Source organism: Talpa occidentalis, unplaced genomic scaffold (assembly GCF_014898055.3).
Source record: "Talpa occidentalis isolate TD23 unplaced genomic scaffold, MPIMG_talOcc4v2.1 talOcc4.15, whole genome shotgun sequence".
Lineage (NCBI taxonomy): Eukaryota > Metazoa > Chordata > Mammalia > Eulipotyphla > Talpidae > Talpa > Talpa occidentalis.
The window spans coordinates 48,466,683-48,485,659 of NW_023601543.1; the positions used below are offsets into that span (position 1 = coordinate 48,466,683).

The following is an 18,977-nucleotide window of genomic DNA, read 5'->3' on the forward strand; positions in this document are numbered from 1 at the left end:
ATTGATGCAAGTGTGTTTACAAATGCCTTATGTGAAATGAATTCAGCCCCTTTTTTTAAAAAAAATGTGTCTACTGATCAAATTAAGGAAGTGACTTTATTTTAGTTTTTAATGGGGGTTGGTAGTAGTAATATAGACAGAAATTGTGTGCATTTCCAGCCTAACATTGATGTCTGTCATGCCTAAATCAGACATAATGCAAAGGGCTAACTGAAAGCATTTTGTGTTTTAAGAGTAAAAACTCTTACCTTCACTAAATAAAGAATCTTTCCATTCCAGGGGGATTGGAGATGTTCAACCAAACTCCTACTTTGGTTGTAGTCTGTTAGCATGATCACCTAATGTTTGATAGGAAAAGCTTGTCACAACAGAATCTAACTGTTTTCCTTTGCTTGCAACAGTGGAGCTAAATGAAGTGGGATTCAAGTTTGTTAGGAAGTGCATCAATGTCATTGAGACCAAAGGTAAGACATGAATCCTAGTCCTGGCAATATTTGAATCTGGTCACTGAAGTTATTCTCGGGCACTTGCTCTAAAGTAGCAGCAATATCATCTATTGGTTAAGAACCATTTTAGGAATGAAACTGTTCATGAATCTTGAGCACTATACAGTATTTATAAAATTTCAGAAAAAATCCAAATCAATGTTTTCCAAACATATTTAGATTATTTGTGATTTCCTGCTTTTAAAGAGAAAGACCTCAAATGGCTTACAAATTTTTCTGTAATACTACCTATCACTCAGTTAATACTGTGATTGCCATCCTAAAGTAACAAGAGTTCAGTTTTTATCACAATACATATTGATTTAAAAATTGTTGAGGGCAAGGCTAAACTCAGGTAAATGTGAAATCAGCATTTTTCCAGGTGGGCAGAACCATCTAGTTTCTCTCTGAGAACATCTAGAGCTTGAGCAGGTATAGTGTAAGAGCCAGTTCTTTTTTTTTTTTTTTCCCTTTGAAATATTTCAGTTTTTCTCTATGCAAAAATTACCTTTTGCTTTGTTTCTGCTGTAATGCTGCCTTTATATCACTCCTTCCTTTATATCACTGCACAGGGGCACCATGAAGGTTGACATTTTCTCCTTTTTCAGTGAAACCCAAGCTCTTTACCATGATGGCATTCTCAGCCATTTTGCTGCTACCCACCTAAACATATTTTTTTTTATTTATTATAGTGTATATTCTCTTATGTTCAAATTAATGAGGGCTTCCTACAATCCAAATGAAAGTATGGATAATTTGACTAGACACTTTAGATTTGTTCACCTGTTCTTGGGGAGGCCTGGAAAACTTGGAGAAAGTAGATAGACCTTTTCCTCTTTGAACTGACTCTAGAGTGAGATGAAACCTCTAGTTATCTAAATAAATATGACCTAATTTTCTTTCCCTAGGGATCAAGACAGAAGGCTTGTACCGCACCGTGGGAAGCAATATTCAGGTTCAGAAGCTGCTGAATGCCTTTTTTGGTAACAATTTCAATTTCATAATTCTTTTAGGAGTTATATGTGTGTTAGGAGGAAATGTGACTATATAAAAGGGAGTCATTATTAAAGAAAGTTCGAGAATTTTTAGAAAAAAATCTTTCCAAAGGTAAAATGTACATATATTTGCCTACCCTGGGTCAGAAATGATCTTAATTTAAAGAAATGACTGGCATCTATTCTTCTTCATGTCCTTTTTATTTTTTTTTTTCATTGAAGTACTATTGTTTTACATCATTGCTAGTGTTTTCACAGTATGCAATTTCCCCCTCAGTGTAGTCACTGTAGACACCCATAGTCCTCCACCATACTCCATTGTGCTCTCTCTATCCTCTTCTGAAAGCTTCCGATCTACAGTGAGCTTTCAAGGGTTGGTTTTAAAATAGTCTTTGGTCCTTTGTTTGGTTTCTATTTATTCCACAAGTAAATACCATCCAGTATTTATCTTCCTCTTTCTGGCTTATTTTGCTTTACCGAATCCCTTCTAGCTTCATCCACATTGTTGCAAATGGCATGAATTTGTCTTTTTTTTTTGCTTGCTTAGTATCCCATTGCATATATATATATATATATATATATATATATATATATATACCACATCTTCTTGATCCACTCATCTGTTCTGGGGCACTTAGGTTGATTTCATATCTTGAGTATTGTAAATAGTACTGCTGTAATCATAGGAATACACACTTCCTTTGGAATGAGTGTTTTTCTATTTTTTGGGTTGTTAACTAGGAGTAGAATTGTTGGGCCATTTGGCAGATCCATTTTTATTCTCTTGAGAAACCTCCATGCTGCTGTCCATAAGTCCTCACATCATATTTACTCCTCAGTACTTTTAACTCCCATGGAATTAGTCTGGTCATGTATAGAAGGAATCTTCTTATGAAATCCAATGGACCCTTTTCAATTTCTGTCTTGCTTGATCTCCTTTTTGACCACTCCTTCTATTTTGAAACTGTCTCCCTACATGTCCTCTATGACATAACAGTCTCCTGATGCTTTTAACATATTGGGTTATTCTACACATGTGATGCATGTTAGTTTTTTCCTTCATCTCATCTTCTTTAATATTTATTTTTTATTTTATTTATTTATGCATATAAGAACTGGGGTATAGGCCAGAGGTACAGGGGGTGAGAAGATTCACTAGAGACAGAGTGGGGTGCAGAAAAGGTGGAGCTACTGAAATACACTGCTAAGGGGAGGAAGAGCAGTCTACTGCTCCTTGGTGGGGGGACAGGGGAGGTCTGCTATGCCATATGGGTTAGCACCCTGGCCAGGGATCAAACTCATGCTGCAGTGGCTGCTGAAAGCTTGATAGTGCTGAGACTTAACCCTTTGTGCCACCAGGGAGGCCCTCCTTTATCTCATCTTTTAAATGTGGTCTGGGTATTTGTCACTATTCTATCTTCCCCGCCCCCCCCCCTCCGTTCACCTCTTCCTGTAGTTATCTTCCTTTTTTGGAAGACTTATTTATTTATGCATATAAGAACTGGGGTATAAGCCAGAGGTGTTGGGGGTGAGAGGATTCACCAGAGACAGAGTGGGGAACAGACCAGGTGGACTGACTAAAATACACTGCTGAGGGGAGCAGCAGGAGAGTCAGGAGAGGTCTGCTGCGCCATGTGGGTCACCTCCCTGGCCAGGGATCAAAGTTGTGCTGCAGTGGCTGCTGGTAGCTTCTTCTTTTTTTTTTTTTTTTTAAGATGGACTGTTTTTTTTTTTTTTAAGATTTATTTATTTATGTATTTATATAAGCACTGGGTACAGTCAGAAGCGTGGGAGGGTGAGAAAATTCACCAGAGCCAGAGCAGGGAGCAGAACAGGCAGAAGGACCTAAGTACACTGCTGAGGGGAGCAGAGGGCGGCAGGAGAGGTCCACCAGCCATGTGGGACCCTTGTCCAGCAGCAGGGGAATGAACCAGCGCTGCAGAGGCTGCGGGCAGCCCCACAGCCCAGCGCACAACCGCTGCGCCACTTGGGAGGCCCTGCAGGTAGTTTCTTAGTGCTGTGTCTTAACCTCTTGCAGCACGAGAAGCCCTACGTATCTTCCTAATGATTGATTTTTATCCTGGTTATTGCTCTCATTTGTTTTATATATCTAGTAATTTTCATTGATGCTAGGTATCATGACTTATTTACTGCCTTGATTTTATTAACTTCTTTTAACACTTGTTGAATTTTATTTACAGGCAGGTACTTGAGTACTGAAAGGGTTCAGTCAGATTACACAGAGCAGTGTAATTTGATACAAATATGGAAAGTGGCAGGGTTGGCCTATCTATTCACCATCTACTCCAAATATCAGTATTCATAAGAATATGTGGAAAAATGACTAGGACGTTTTGGATATAAATATTTATAAGTGTAATACAAAACAATGTTAAGTTTCTTATATATAATTTGGTAACCCCTGATCTTTGCCTCAAATCTAAGAAATTTGAGATCTGGTTATGATTCTCATACATTTATTCATGCATTTCGCAAATGATATGCTCAGAGCTGTGCATTAAACAGTGAACACACCACTTGAATTTTTTGTGGGGTTCACAGTCTACGGAAAGAAGACTATCTCACAGCTAGCTTACAATATCCAATTATGTGAGTAGACCTTTCCTTTAAGCTTCTTTTATACTATATCTTTTGGGGAGTCTCACTAGGATTCTCTAAGTTGCTCCTTTTCACCTTAACCTGATGTATTCCTACACCACCTGGGGCTGGCTGCCTTGACTTCCTATAAGTTCATCATGAATTATCAAGGAAGAAGAATACTTGTTTCCTTTTGCTGGCTTGCCATAATTTATTCTCTTCTTTCTTATGTCTAATGCTCTAGACAAGCTAAAAGGACAAGTCCAACTGTTTTTTTCAAATCAAAACAACCCACAGACAACTTTCTCTGTGACATCTCCTATAACACATAACTGTTGACTTTCTTCTATTTCTGTCTTTGGGAAATAAAATATAACACAGCTACAAATCCAAAAGGAACACATATACACTTATTTTTAATCAATATGTTGGGCAGTTACTCATCCTTTCCCCACCCCATATCGTTGCATGATGTCCTATGTTAATTAATAGATTTTACAAACAGGGGTAGTCTTGACTCCTGCTGAATCTATCATTATCATCTTAGTTACACAAAAAACAAATTTTATCACCTCAAAAATGGCTTGGTACTACATCTATGAGTTCTACTTATTTATCCTTTACCAAGTCATTGTCATATTAACTATAGATAATGCCTATCATTGTCACTCAGATCTTGATATTATAATCACCCACATGATGCCAGTGAACCTAGCACATTGTGACACTTGGTATTCTCTCACATGGTGCAGCAGACCTCTCCTGTCTCGCCCACTGTTCTCAGCACTGTTTTTCAGTCAGTCTGCCTGTTCTGTTTCCCACTCTGTCTCTGGTGAATCCTCTCACCACCCCCCTCCCGCATCTCTGGCCTGTACCCCAGTTCTTGTATGCATAAATAAATAAATCTTTAAAAAAATAAATTACTCCTGTCACCATTATGCTACTAGATGTAAATGCGTTTAATTTTCAGAAACCAAGTGGAGCACCTAATATAATCAGGGAGTAATAGGAGGATGAATCTGAACATAAATGTGTCACCTCTTGGGGAGGCAGCTTTGGGAACAGTGTGGGATGGAGGAATGACAACTCAAAGTCCACGTAGTGAGAGAGAAAGACCTAGGGGGGGCTTAAACCTATGGAGATGCAGCCCTTTCCTCCTGGCCAGTCTCATATTTATTGGGTATCAGATTCAGGGAAGGTGGGCAAGAATGTGGAGGAATGTTTGAAGGAATGTGCATGGTGGGGATGTATACTGGGGGTGCATAATAGTCTGGCACAAGCTAGGGGGGAGTGAAGAGGGGCTGTTGCCTGTGGGGCTCAATTGTTACTGCTAATCAAAATATACTATCTCTAGTCCCTGTTTGTTTTTAAGATTTATTTATTCATTTACACAAGATCCAGGGTACAGGCCACATTTGCGGGAGGGTGAGAGGGTTCACCAGAGACAGTGGGGAACAGAACAGGCAGACTGATGAAATACACTGCTGAGGGGAGCAGCAGGTGAGACAGGAGAGGTCTGCATACCATGTGGGACCCTCGCTGGCTGGCTGGGATAGAACCAGCGCTGCAGAGGCTGCAGGCAGCTTCACAGTGAGGTGCTCAACTGCCTGTGCCACCAGGGGAGGCCCTCTCTGTCCCTGTTTACACTTAACTTGACAAGGTGGTCTAGCTGGTTATGCTAATCTGGTCATAATGTCTGCCTGCTGTTTTCAGCAGATATCCTCATACCAAGACTTTTGTCCTGGTGAGAGGCCCCCTGCCTGACTCTATATTTCAGCTTGACCAGCAGCAACTCTGAGCACCAAGACTACATCCTGAGAATAAGGGGGGCTGGTGAGATTTTTCAGGGGGAGTGGTCAATAATATTTTATTTCATATCAATTGTACATTTATGATGGAGTGTGGTATTCAATTCATTTTTACTTCTGTTGAATCCATTGTTCTAAAACTAGAATTCAGAGATAAAACAAGTATAGAAATAGTATGTATGACATAATAATATTGTACCTAATTCAGGAATTCATGATAAATTTATAAGTAAATAATCATTCTAAGATAGGTATATATGCCATTTTGTGTCTGTTTTTTAATTTTAAATTAAAAATTTTAAAAATCTATTATTTTAAATGATGTAATATTGGTATACAGCATTGTATATAATGAAAAGGTCTATGTTTACACCTCTTCAGATGTATTACTAAACCATATCCCCCACCAGGGAGTCCACTGTCCTCCACCTTAATCCATTGAGCCCTTTCCACACTCTATTTCACCTTCCCCCTCTAGTGGCCTCAATTCTGTTAGTCATACTTGTGCATTTTTTTCCTTTTTTTGTTTGTTTTTCTCTATTCCTATGTTTTGTTTCCCTACATTCCATATATGAGTAAAATTATACTGTATTTCTCTTTGTTGTTCTGACTTATTTCACTTAACATAATCCCCTTAAATTAAATGCCTGTTATCACAAATGTCACAATTTCCTCCTTTGTTTTATTTTTATATCTATTTTATATTGTTTTATTTTATAGCCATTGTGTGCATATAGCCCTTCAAATTATTTTTACATTCTTTGGGTAGATACCCATTTAAGTGTAATTGCTGGCTCATATGATCATTTTAAATATCTTGAGGAAATTCCATACTATTTTTTTATGGGGCCTGGATTAGTTTATATTCCCACCTACAGTGTACAGGGGTTTTATTTTCTTCACACCCTTGCTAACACTCTTTGTTTTTGATGTTTTTGATAAGAGCATTGTCATGGGTGTGAGGTCATATCTCACTGTGGTTGTGATTTGCATTTTCCTGGTAAGTGATGTTAAACACTTTTTCTGTTCCTTTTGGCAATCTATATGTCTTTAGAAATTTTTCTGTATAGCTCATCAACCTATATTTTATTGTATTTTTTGTTTCTTTTTGTTGAATTGTAGGAGTTCTTTGTAGATATTAGATATTAGCCTATTGTTGACTGTATGGTGTGTAAATGTATTCCCCCATTTGATAGGATGTCTTTTTATTTAGTTAGTTTTTAAAGATTTATTTATTTATGCATACATGAACTGGGGTATTGGCCAGAGGTGCAGGGGGGTGTGTGTGAGAGGATTCACCAGAGACAGAGTGGGGAACAGAACAGGCAGACTGTCTGAAATACACTGCTGAGGGGAGCAGTGAGTGAGACAGGAGAGGTCTGCTATGCTATGTGGGTTAGCTCCCTGGCTGGCCAGTGATTGAACTTGTGCTGCAGAGGCTGAGGATAGCTTCACAGTGCTGTGCTTAAACCTTGTGCCACCGGGGAGGCCCCCATTTGTTTATTTTTGCTTTTGTTTTCCTTACCATTGGAGTCATGTCCCCAAAGACATAACTGAAACCAGTGTTGTTGAGTGTTTTACCTATGAGTTTTCTGCATATTTAATGATTTCAGGTATTACATCCATGTCTTTAATCCATTTTGAGTTACTGTGTATGGTATAAGATACATGTCTAGATTGATTTTTTTTTTTGCATATGGCTGTCTAGTTTTCCCAACAGCAAATGTTAGACAGATTTTTCCTTAATCCATTGCATATTTTTAGCTCCTTTGTCATAGATTTATTCTCTGTATAAGTGTGGGTTTATTTCTGGGAATGCAAATTATATTCCATTGGTATATGTGTCTATTTATCTTATACTATCATACTGTTTTGATTACTCTAGCTTTGTAGTATAGTGTAAAGTCTGAGAGTGTGATACCTGTGTTCTTTTTTGTGAGGACTGTGTTGGAAATTCAGGGTTAGTACCTGCCCTTTAGGTGTGGCAGAGTAGGCACATAGTCCAGTGTATTGACCCCATTCTTTTCCAGGGGTGCCAACATGCAGGGAACATCTCACCTCCTCTGCATGTATTGCCCCTCAGTCAAGAGTGAGGTAAACTCCACACAGTTTAGCTCTCACCTTCACAGGGATGCTGGCTGAGTGGCAGTGATGTAATATTTTATTTTTTCCCTCAGTTGTAGTCTCCATCATTCCTCCACTACCACCTCACCAGTGAACCATCTCCATAGCCCCTCATGTTCTTTCCTCTGTTTTGAACCTTCTCCCTCTCCCTTGTTGTATGCCTCAGATCTATAGTTTGCCTGCAAGTTTTGTCTTTTTATTTTGCCCCTTTGTTCAGTTTCCTTATATTCCTCCTATAAGTGAAACCATCTGATATTTTTCTTTTTCCTTCTGACTTATTTCACTGAGTATAATCCCTTCCAGCTCCATCCAAGTTGCTGCAAATGGCATGAGCTTATCTTTTTTGACTGCTGAATAATATTCCATTGTGTATCAAACCATGTCTTTTTTATCCAGTCATCTGTCTTTGAGCTAAAAGCTATTGCAATAGTACTGCAATAAATTTAGTAGTGCAGGTTTCTTTCGAATTAATGTTTTTGTGTCCTTTGAGTAGATCCTAGGAGTAGAATTGCTGGATCATATGGAAGCTCCATTTTTAGTGTTTTGAAGGTCCTCCAGACAGCTTTCCATAGTGGCTGGACCAGTTTGCATTCCCACCAGCAGTGTAGGAGAGTTCCTTTTTCTGTGCATCCTCACCAGCATTTGTTGTTGCTGGTTTTTTTATCACCAGGTGTGAGGTGGTATCTCATTGTGGTGTTGATTTACATTTCCCTGATGATAAGTGATTTTGAACACTTTTTCACATACCTGCTGGCCATTCCTGTTTTCAGAGAAGTGTCTTTCTCGCTCTTCTGTCCATTTTTTGACTGGTTGTTTGCCTTGCTTTTGTTGAATGTCGCCAGCTCTTTGTAGCTATTTGTGATCAGTCCCTTTGGTTGTATGGAGTGCACATATTTTATCCCAATCAGTAGGTTGTCTCTTTGTTTTGATTATTGCTTCTTTTTGCTATACTGAAGCTTTTCAGTGTGATGTAGTCCCAGCTGTTTATCTTCTCCTTCATATTCTTTGCTTCCGGGACAGTGCTGCAATTTTTACCCAAGTCTCCCTCCTCCAGAACACAGCTTTCCACATGTATCTCCTGTTCAATGAAGCATGAATCTCCTCAGGCCAATCTATTATATTCTGTGCTGGACTCTGATGTCCAAGATGTATTCTAGTTTTGCCCCAACCAATGGGACTTCTCGGTATAAATTAGCACAAGCAAAATGTTTAAAACAATGCAAAATTATTATCTTATAGTTCAGTTGATTGAAGGTAGAAAATCAGTCTTCTGGAGCTTAAATCAAGGTATTGGCATGGTTGATTTCTTTTGGAAGCTACAGATGATAATTTGTTCTCTTGCATTTTTCACCTCTTAGGGGCTGTTTACTTTCCTTGCCTCATATGTACCAGGTACTGTATCAGATGGTAGACACATAGCAGTAATCAAAACACAAAAAATCCCACCATCATGGATCTTAGAGTATACCAGCAGCCATAAATTGTGGATAGTCTTACATCTCTGCTCATATTAAGGTATGGAATATCCTGTATCCAGGGTCGCCCTGATCTCTAAAGAGATGTTAAGTACATACCTCATTTCCTCTGAATTCCATTGGTTCTAATTTTCTTAGAGGTTTTATTGCTTGCTGTCTTCCTGCTGTCTTCACTTCTAAACTCCCTTCCCCTTTTCTTTATACCAGTCTTACAGCTCACTCCACCTCATTAATTGTTTCACCCAGTGTTTATAGAATGCTAAGTAGTAGTGTGTATGTCCACTTTTTATCTTCCTTTGCCTTTACTATTTTTCTCTCATTCTTCACATATCTGTTGCTTTCTATTCTGAATATGCTTGAATATTATTTCACATCCATAAAATATTTCCCATTAGTTCACACTGGAAACCCTTCCAAATACAAGTAACCAGGCAAGGTAATCAGAAAAAAAGTCTATTACTCCCTAGAAAAAACCTACCTGTCATCTGGGAAAATTGCATTTGTGGAATTCTCAGGTAGGTTGTACATGCATTAGCATTTCTTTGTCTGTGGTTCTTCATCAGATATCTAATGAAGAAATCTGTAGAAATCTAGTACCCAGTACAGTGACTGACATGTGGAAAATGTCTGTGGAATGAATATGTGCCTTAATAAATTAACTAATGCTATCCCAAAAGTCATAGAACTTATATTGGTCAACACAGTAAAATCCAGCTACAGTTCCATATTTATTTATTTCCTATGTAACCCTAAAAATGATAAAAGTATAACCAGTTACCTTTGGCAAAGTTCTATGTTTTTCTTAAGCAAAGCAAAACTTAGAAGCCAACAACATTTGTAGAATAAGCATCCTCACCAAGTACCAATCTTGTGAGTATACATTCCCAAATGAATTTATGTGTTAACATGTTTATACTTGCACTCACAATTTTACATTCTGTGGTAGTTGTGTCTACAAAATGCTAAATAATGAAAAGAGAAGAGATTAATTATGTCTGAATGCTTGAAAAAAATGAACAATTTTAAGAGGAATTTCTATATCTCAGAATGAAGGGAAAGTGATAAATGTTTCACTCTTCTGTACTATTCCTGATCTTGATCATATTTTTGGTTATATCTGTTTTATCATTTTGAAAAAAAAAATTGATGCATGTCTCTCTTACAATTATTTTTTTTCTGAAAAACAGGAAGCATCCCATATATAGCCATGCTTTATACAATTTCACAAAGTACCTGCCATATAGCATTTCTTAAAATATAGCTGTTATGATTCAGTACAGGTAGCATTAGTACCACCAAGTTGTCTGAACTGACATGTAATTAATATTTGGAAATAACAGAGAGCAAGTAGCACATAAGTGATATTTGCAAATGGGAATGCCAGGATTTTGAAAAAGACTCAAATTCCAATCAGAGACAATTCTTCCTTTAACCTATGTAGATTGAGAATAGGCAAAGGAGGATTGCAGTTCCTTTTTTTCTGTTGGGTACATCATTTGTTTTTCCTTCGTTTTTTTCTTTTGCTAGCCAGATGATCACATGCAACTTTCCTGGTTGCATTCAGATTTGAACCTGAACCTGGTTAGTTCAGTTTTGTTCTCTCTTTACATCGCTTTTATCCTTTTAATAGTAATTCATTCTTTTAAAAAGCCATGATCCCCCTCTAGTGGACAAACTGCCAGCTCAGAGAAAAAGGAAAAAATGATGTGCAGTCTAATGTTAGGCAATTTGGTCATGCCTCCATATTTGTCCACTTTGTTAATTCTTGTTCATCAGTCAGATTTCTGTTTAGCTATATTATCCTCTGACGCAAAACCTCATCTTAACCCAGTCAGTGCCTTTCTCTCCCAGTTTATTACTTTGCACTATTTATATTTTTGTGTATTTCCCCCTGTGACGTAATTACCTCTGGGTTTATCTGTCTTATTCCTCCCGTGTCTTGAGGAATATTTAATCTAAGCTCAGAATAATGTATGCACATATATTCTGAGTTTCTAGAATCATAATTTAAAGAAATGTGGTCGTGGGCCTTTAATATCCTCCATTTCCCCTGAAATTCCTGGGAATGTCTGAAATTTAGGAAACACAGTTATCACCCAAACACCTGAATATTATTTAGATATTATATTTAATATCTTGTGCAGGGCCTCTGCTTACAATATGAGCTTCAATACTTCCATGGACCCCTTAGACTAGTCTGTTATTTGTTGCACAATCCCCACTGGGTGCCTGCATTTCTGGATATATTTTGGACCACAAATGCTAACACCTGCTAGTTTCCAAAGTGGCCAAACAGGATCTTGCTGTTTCTCTTCTCTGCTACATGAGTCCCAACCTGTCCTCTCCCTTCCTCCTCATTCTTTCTTTTATCCTCTTCTTATGTTAATCCTTTTGTCCTAGGAAGCCACCTTTCCCCAAAGAGTCATTTTTCCTTTATGTCCCTGGGTGTCCTCAAGATAGGGTCCACTCAGTTTATATTGTTTGCTGGAGGCTCCTTTTAGTGGAGCAACTTCAGTCCTAGGGAAAGACACTACAGAGTTTTTTATTAAGTCAGTGCTAAGATTTTGCCAAACTGGAATTTTTTCCACACATCTATTCTGTTTTACTGTGGTGCCATAGTGCAGCGAATACCCTGTCTCTGTATACCACTAGTGTTTTGAAAGCTTACCCCATTCTTGAGCCCAATTGCTCAGTTAAATTGCCTCCTGGAGGAACTAATCAGCTGCTTTAATGGCTCTACCCATCCAGCTTGTGGCAATGGTTCCCCTTGTGGCAAGGGATCTGTGCACCCCACGAGTTATACTAAAGTGAAATTTAAGTGGAAAGTGACCCTAAGATAAGGATGGAGTAGGGTTGACAAATTTAGCTAGTAAAGATATAAAATGCCCAGTAAAATTTCCATTTCAGATAAACAGATGGGGCATATTTATCTTAAACTAAAATAAAAACAACAAAATGAACTATTGCTTATATGAAATTTAACTGGGCACCCTGTATTTTATCTGGCAACCTTTATCTGCAGGACTTTATCATTCATAAGAAATATTTATTTTTTTTCAGCATAAGAACAATGAGAACATACAAAAGCATTTCATTTTTATTTATTTATTTATAAAACTTTTTAAAATTTTATATATTTTTACATCATTTTTCATTTTTGCACAATGTATCCATTTTCATCTTGGTTATAGTCCCCATAAAATTCATACCACCCTTCTTTTGACCCTACTCTCTTCTCCCCCCTGAAGAGTGTCTGATTTATAGTTCCCTGTTGATTTTGATTTTCACTTGATTATAGTCTTTTTCTTGATCCCTTATTTGGGTCTTCTAAATTCCTGCTGTAAGTGAGACCATCCGGTATTTTTCTTTCTGGCCCATTTCACTGAGAATGTTGACTCCATGTTTGATTTATTTTACAGATCAGGTTTATATTTTATTGACTGATGATTCTAAGAGGTCACCAAAATAGTCTCCTGATAAGGCAAATCCAAGTCTGTACTTACTACACTAAGGAAGGTCACTGTCATGACATTTTCTGAATATGCGTTCAAAGAAGAAAATCAAAAATGGGAGTGCACATTTATTTGATTTTTAGATCTGGGTTAAGGCTGTTATTTCATTGTTGGACCGGCATGAATGAGATTGGGCAAGGGATATAACTTTTACCAGAGTTTTTAAGTGAAACTTTGAAGAATAATCACTCATTTTGCCAGCTTCTTAGATGTTCTCAGAAGTGACTGTTTTTTCAGATGAAGGCATCTTGATAGTTATTGTTCACATAGATTGATTTCTGAGAAGTTTCTGAAACAAAACTATTTGCAACTTTATTGTATCAGAAATAATTCCCTAGAATAATAATTCATGTTAATACAGTATGTTTAATAATAAACTCATGTTAAAATGTAAATATAAACACAGACTGAAATATATATGATTGTGAGTGCATTTGGCTTCCATTCTCCTATTTTCTGGATTGATTCCTTAGTTTTAGGTGAGGTTTCCAAATTTTTTGTGTTCATGGCACCTTCAGTGCCACCAGAATTTTCCTTAGCATCTCTACTTGTAAAAGAAGTACCTAGCATATCCATTTAAGTACAACTGCCTTATAAATATGCATGTCCTAACACCTTAATAGCCATTAAAATAATATATCTAATTTGATGTGAAATATACCTGTGGAAAATATATTTTATTTTATGTTTATATGGCCTCTTGATAACTTTTTTTCTGCTGATTATGGTTTAAGACATTAATATTTTATTTTATTTTATTTTTTTTTAATATTAAATTTTATTTTTATATTCCCCCATACAATTGCAAACGCCCCATTCTGACCCCAATCCTTCCCCTCCCGCCCCCCACCCCCCAAAAAGTGTCTCTGGTTCATAGTTTTTTGTTGATTTTGATTTTCACTTTCTTATATTCATTTTCCTGGTCCCTTATTTAAGTTTTCTAGATTCCTGCTATGAGTGAGACCATCCGGTATTTTTCTTTTTCTTTTTGGCTTATTTCGCTGAGCATGATCCCTTCCAGCGCCATCCATGTTGCTGCAAATTGCATGTGTTTATCTTTTTTGAATGCTGAGTAATATTCCATGGTATATATGTACCACATCTTCTTGATCCAGTCATCTATTTTTGGGCATTTGGGTTGTTTCCAAAGCTTAGCTATTGTAAACAGTGCTGCTATAAACATAGGGGTGCAGGTGCTCTTTGGAATTGATGTTTCTGTGTCCTTTGGGTAAATACCTAGGAGTGGAATTGCTGGATCATATGGAAGCTCTATGTTTAGTAGGTCCAGAAATCTCCACACAGCTCTCCATAGTGGTTGGACCAGTTTGCACTCCCACCAACAGTGCACAAGAGTTCCTTTTTCTCCACATCCTCGCCAACATTTGTTGTTGCTAGTTTTTTTAATAGGTGCCATTCTCACTGGTGTGAGATGGTATCTCATGGTAGTTTTGATTTGCATTTCCCTGATTACAAGTGATGTTGAACATTTTTTCATATGTCTGTTGGCCATTTGCATTTCCTCTTCAGAGAAGTTTCTTTTTAGCTCTTCTGCCCATTTTTGACTGGATTATTTTCTTTGTTGTTGCTGAGTCTCATCAGCTCTTTGCAGATTTTTGTGATCAGTCCTTTATCATTAGTGTTGGGTGCAAAAATGTTCTCCCAGTTGGTGGGGTTTCTCTTTGTTTTTGTTATTGTCTCTTTTGCTGTGCAGAAGCTCTTTAATTTGATGTAGTCCCAGCTGTTTATCTTAAGACATTAATATTTTAAAAGAATAATGATTTAAATTAAAATGATTCTTCTCATCCTAAAAAATTCAACTATTAAAAATATACATATATTAAAAATTTGCCCTACCTCTCCAAAAATAATTTCCTCAGAAAAAATTTCCCCAGAAAATGCATTCCCCAGAAATAATTATTTTTAACATGTGATAACCATTATTCTTTTTCCTTAGTATATATAAAAAACATTTTAGATAAATTGGATCTTAGTATAAATGCTTTGTAAACTTAGCAATATTTGGAAACAAGACAAAGATATGTATTATTATCACTATTAGTGACTAATATTCTGAAAGTACTAGTCAATGAAAGCTATGACAAATCAGGTAAAAGTGTAAAAGTTGGAAAAGAGGGTTAATACCTATATATTTCAGAGAATATCATCAGGTAGCTACACAAATCTAAAGTATTGTCCAAAAGTTTTTTGTTTTGTTTTGTTTTTTCTAAAGATTTATTTATTTTTATTTTATTTTATTTTTAAGATTTATTTATTTATACAAGCATTGGGTACAGTCAGAAGTGCAGGATGGTGAGAGAATTCACCAGAGCCAAAGCGGGGAACAGAACAAGGAGACTGACGAAATACACTGCTGAGAGGAGCAGCGGGCACTGCAGGAGAGGTCTGCGCACCATGTGGGACCCTCGCCGGTGGCCGGGGATTGAACTGGCGCTGCAGAGGCTGTGGGCAGCTTTGCAGCCCAGTGCTCAACCACTGCGCCACCAGAGGAGGCCCTGTCCAAAAGTTTTTATAGAAATAATTTAGTAAGGTGACTGATTATAACCTATGGAAGAAAATCCTTCTTGTGAAAGTAATGAACATAAAGACACCTGTAGATGCAATGTGTGGTAAGTGCCCACTTCCTAGTTCATAGATAGCTATCTTCTTGCTGTGTTCTCACATGGTGGAAAGGGAGTAAAAATTCTGGAGGCCCATTTATGAGGGCATTAATCCCATTAATGTAGGCTCTACCCTCATGACTGAATTACCTTCCAAAGGCCCCATCCACTAGTATTATCACATTGGAGGTTCAGATTTCAACATAGGAATTTTGGAATGACACACTCAATCTATATCACTCTTCCCCTAGATCCCAAAAATTCACGATCTTCTCACATGTCAAATAAATTCATTCTTTCCCAACAACCTCAAAAGTCTTAACTTGTTCCATTATCAACTCTATAGTCCAGCATCTCATCTGCAAATTATCAAATTCACACAAGGGTCAGATTCAAGGAATGATTTATACTAAGGAGAAATACTCCTACAGCCATGAACCTATGTAACCAAATAAGTTATGTGCTTCAGTGATGCAGTAGTGGAGGATTCTGGCAATATGGAAGCAGGGTAAAGAAGCCTGGCTCCCCTCCCACAGATTCTCACAACTAGATTGCAATGCCAGAAAACCCCCGATAGAAAAACAGAAAATCATAGGATGCACTAGTAGTAATGGTTGACCAGAAAGGTGTATGAAAAACTTCAAGTAAATTCTCCGTATAGTGATGCCAGGGCAGTATAACCCACAATAGAGAAGGGGTGATTGCTGTACAGAAGCATGTATGGCTTTTGACTCAGAGACATACCTATGTTGGGAGAACCTGAGTCCCAACACCGCACTGGTGTAGTGCAGGAAGGGACGGAGCAGATGCTCTATGATTTGAGTAGATGGGTGTAGGGTAAAGAAAATGTCAGGCTTTTCTGCCCTCCCGCCATCAGGATAGATGATGGATCCTTGCGGTCCTGAATGCATGCCTGATGGCAGGCTCCTGGAGTAGGGTGTGGGCCTAGGTAGATGGGATTCACCTGGGCTGAGACTGTGCTTTTAAGGGTGGCATCACAGGGACGGCAGTAGCAGCCAAGCAGAAGCTGAGAGAGAACGCTGGAGAGCCCAGAAAGAGTGAAGACTTGCTGGGGGCTGGGAGGCCTGCCAGCCTCCCGGCCCCCCAGCACCCCTGCCTGCTGTGTACTGGGTAAATCCCAATAAAAAACCTGCAAAACCACTGAGGACTCTGACTCCTCCTTCACCCGGTCTGCATGGGATCTTAGAAAACCTGCTCAATGTCCAGTTCCTGCCCTTATAATGGGTAAAGGAGTGTCCTGGAGCCCTTGGTGGCTTTTTCAGACTTTATTGAGATTTTACCAGGTACATGGCAGGCAGGGGTGTCAGGGGGCCAGGAGGCTGGCAGCCTCCCAGCCTCTGGCAAATCTTCACTCCTGAGCTCTCCGGGATTCTCTCGTGGTCTCATTCTCTCTCTTCTGCTTCTCTTTTCATTCTCTTCTCTTCTTGTTTCCCTTCTGGTTCCGTTCCTTGTGACACCATCCTTAGAAGCACAGTCTCAGCCCAGGTATACCCACCTACATAGTCCCACACCCTACTCCAGGTGTCCACCATCAGGCATGCATTCAAGACCACAGTGATCATCATTAATCAAATAGTGGGAGGGCAGAAAAGCCTGACAATCATTTACCCTACAACTGGATAAAGGGGATGTTGAGTTGGCACCCCTGACAAAGGGTGCACTGTTGGAGAGTTGCAGGTGTTGGAGAGTTACTTGAGACTTTCAATATAGAACATCTGGAGCCTGAATTGGCAGAGAGAAACAAGTCAGAACACCTGTGTTTCCTCCTAGTGTGGTTATGACTTGAAGCTGCAGTTGGGATATTTAAAACACCTGCCATCCCCGTCCCAAGGCTAAAACAAAAGAAAGGATCCCTTGAACAAAGCAGAGCTCAAGAAACTGTCAGTAAAAGGAACAAACCTCCCAGGAAAAGGTTTTGAGCTGGAAAAGCAGACAGAACAACTCCTGGCCTCTTACCCCATATCAACTACAATCTCACACAGTGCTTCAAAATAGTGTAGAGTGGAAGTGGACACAAGACTATAAGAGATAATAAAAACTGGCCTAGAAGAGGGGATCACAGTGGATCCACACCACACAAACCTGTCTCCCAGAGCACAGTAGGAAGTTTGAATTCCCAAATTTACTGGAGGTAATCCTTTGGTGCTACACTGTGTTGGAGAAAACACAAATACAACAACATTTGAGGGAAAAAAAAAACTTAAAAATTATGAAAACAGTACTCTGCCAACATTGTGACAAAATTGAGGGGCTGGCGTCATCTTCTCCCCTAAAAACAAGTAAAAAAATTGCTCAAAGGAAGATTAAGTTCCCTTTCAGAGTCCCAGTAATTTTCCATGGAATACTCACACTTAGGTTGGTGGCTTGCTTCAGGGAAAGAAAGGGAGGAGGTGAAGGGGAAAGTGACTAGGAAAGTAGACACCCTGGTTGGTGGAAAAAACTATGGGGTGTGCAGGGCTCAGTGAATTTCACTGACTGGACTTTGTGGAAATGGACTGTTCTTGTGTGCTGGCACAGGTCTAACGTAAATCACTGGGAGTTCCACGGCAGCATGGGAAGGAAGCTCCCTCCCATATGTAAGAGAACAGTGAGTCTACAGACAGCAGTTCTATGCTTGGTTGTGAGCCCAGCAGCAGAGGGGAGAACAGGTGAATGAGATCATGGCACTCCCTTGGAAAGAAAGAAGTGAGCACACAGAGTTTGCAGCGCAGGTCCCTTGAACCTATGGCAGTGGCATTAGTGGCTGGAGTGGTAGCCATTGCCTGTGACCATTTTGGGGTGATGGCAGGCTCTGCCTGCCAGGGCCAGGTGAGTCCCAGAGCTTGAGCCCTGTAGGCCGTATGTGTACCCACTCTTCAGGAGATGTACGCGTGGTTGATACAACTTGTGGCAGAACATAGCAGAAGGGAGGTGGGCAGGAAGTTTAGTTAATTGAAGCACTAAATAAAGCTTGCTTTGGTGAGACAGGAGAGAAAGTAGAGGTGATAACCCTGGTTTCTCAATATCAAAGAGACCAAGTATTTAAGTCCCAAACTTCCCTCCTGCCCTCATCCCATGCCACTGTAAACAATGAAGGGAAATAAAATTATCTGCTCATTGCCCAAACTGCAAAACACAAATAAAGTAATGCATATACCTACGAAGCAAGGGACATCTAAAATCAAGGTAGAAAAGCAAAAAGAGAATAATAGATGTTCTGGGCATATATGAAGGATACAGAAATAGAGGTGAACTATCAGACAAGATTCTAAAACAAGCAGGTACAAGATCTTTTTAAGAAAGAACCAGAAACAAAATAAGTTTTTTGCCAAAGAGATTGAAAATACTAAGAATACAAAAAA

The 18,977-nt window shown here is 38.8% G+C and overlaps 1 protein-coding gene across 1 annotated transcript in view; it reads left to right on the forward strand.

Moving 5' to 3' along the window:
- OPHN1 (oligophrenin 1) overlaps nucleotides 1-18,977 on the forward strand; it is a 414,559-nt gene that overhangs the window by 208,924 nt on the left and 186,658 nt on the right. Inside the window, exons 14-15 of the mRNA XM_054695894.1 lie at nucleotides 402-464; nucleotides 1,394-1,468. Of these exons, the coding sequence (XP_054551869.1) occupies nucleotides 402-464; nucleotides 1,394-1,468 (138 nt within the window). The remainder of the gene's footprint in view (nucleotides 1-401; nucleotides 465-1,393; nucleotides 1,469-18,977) is intronic.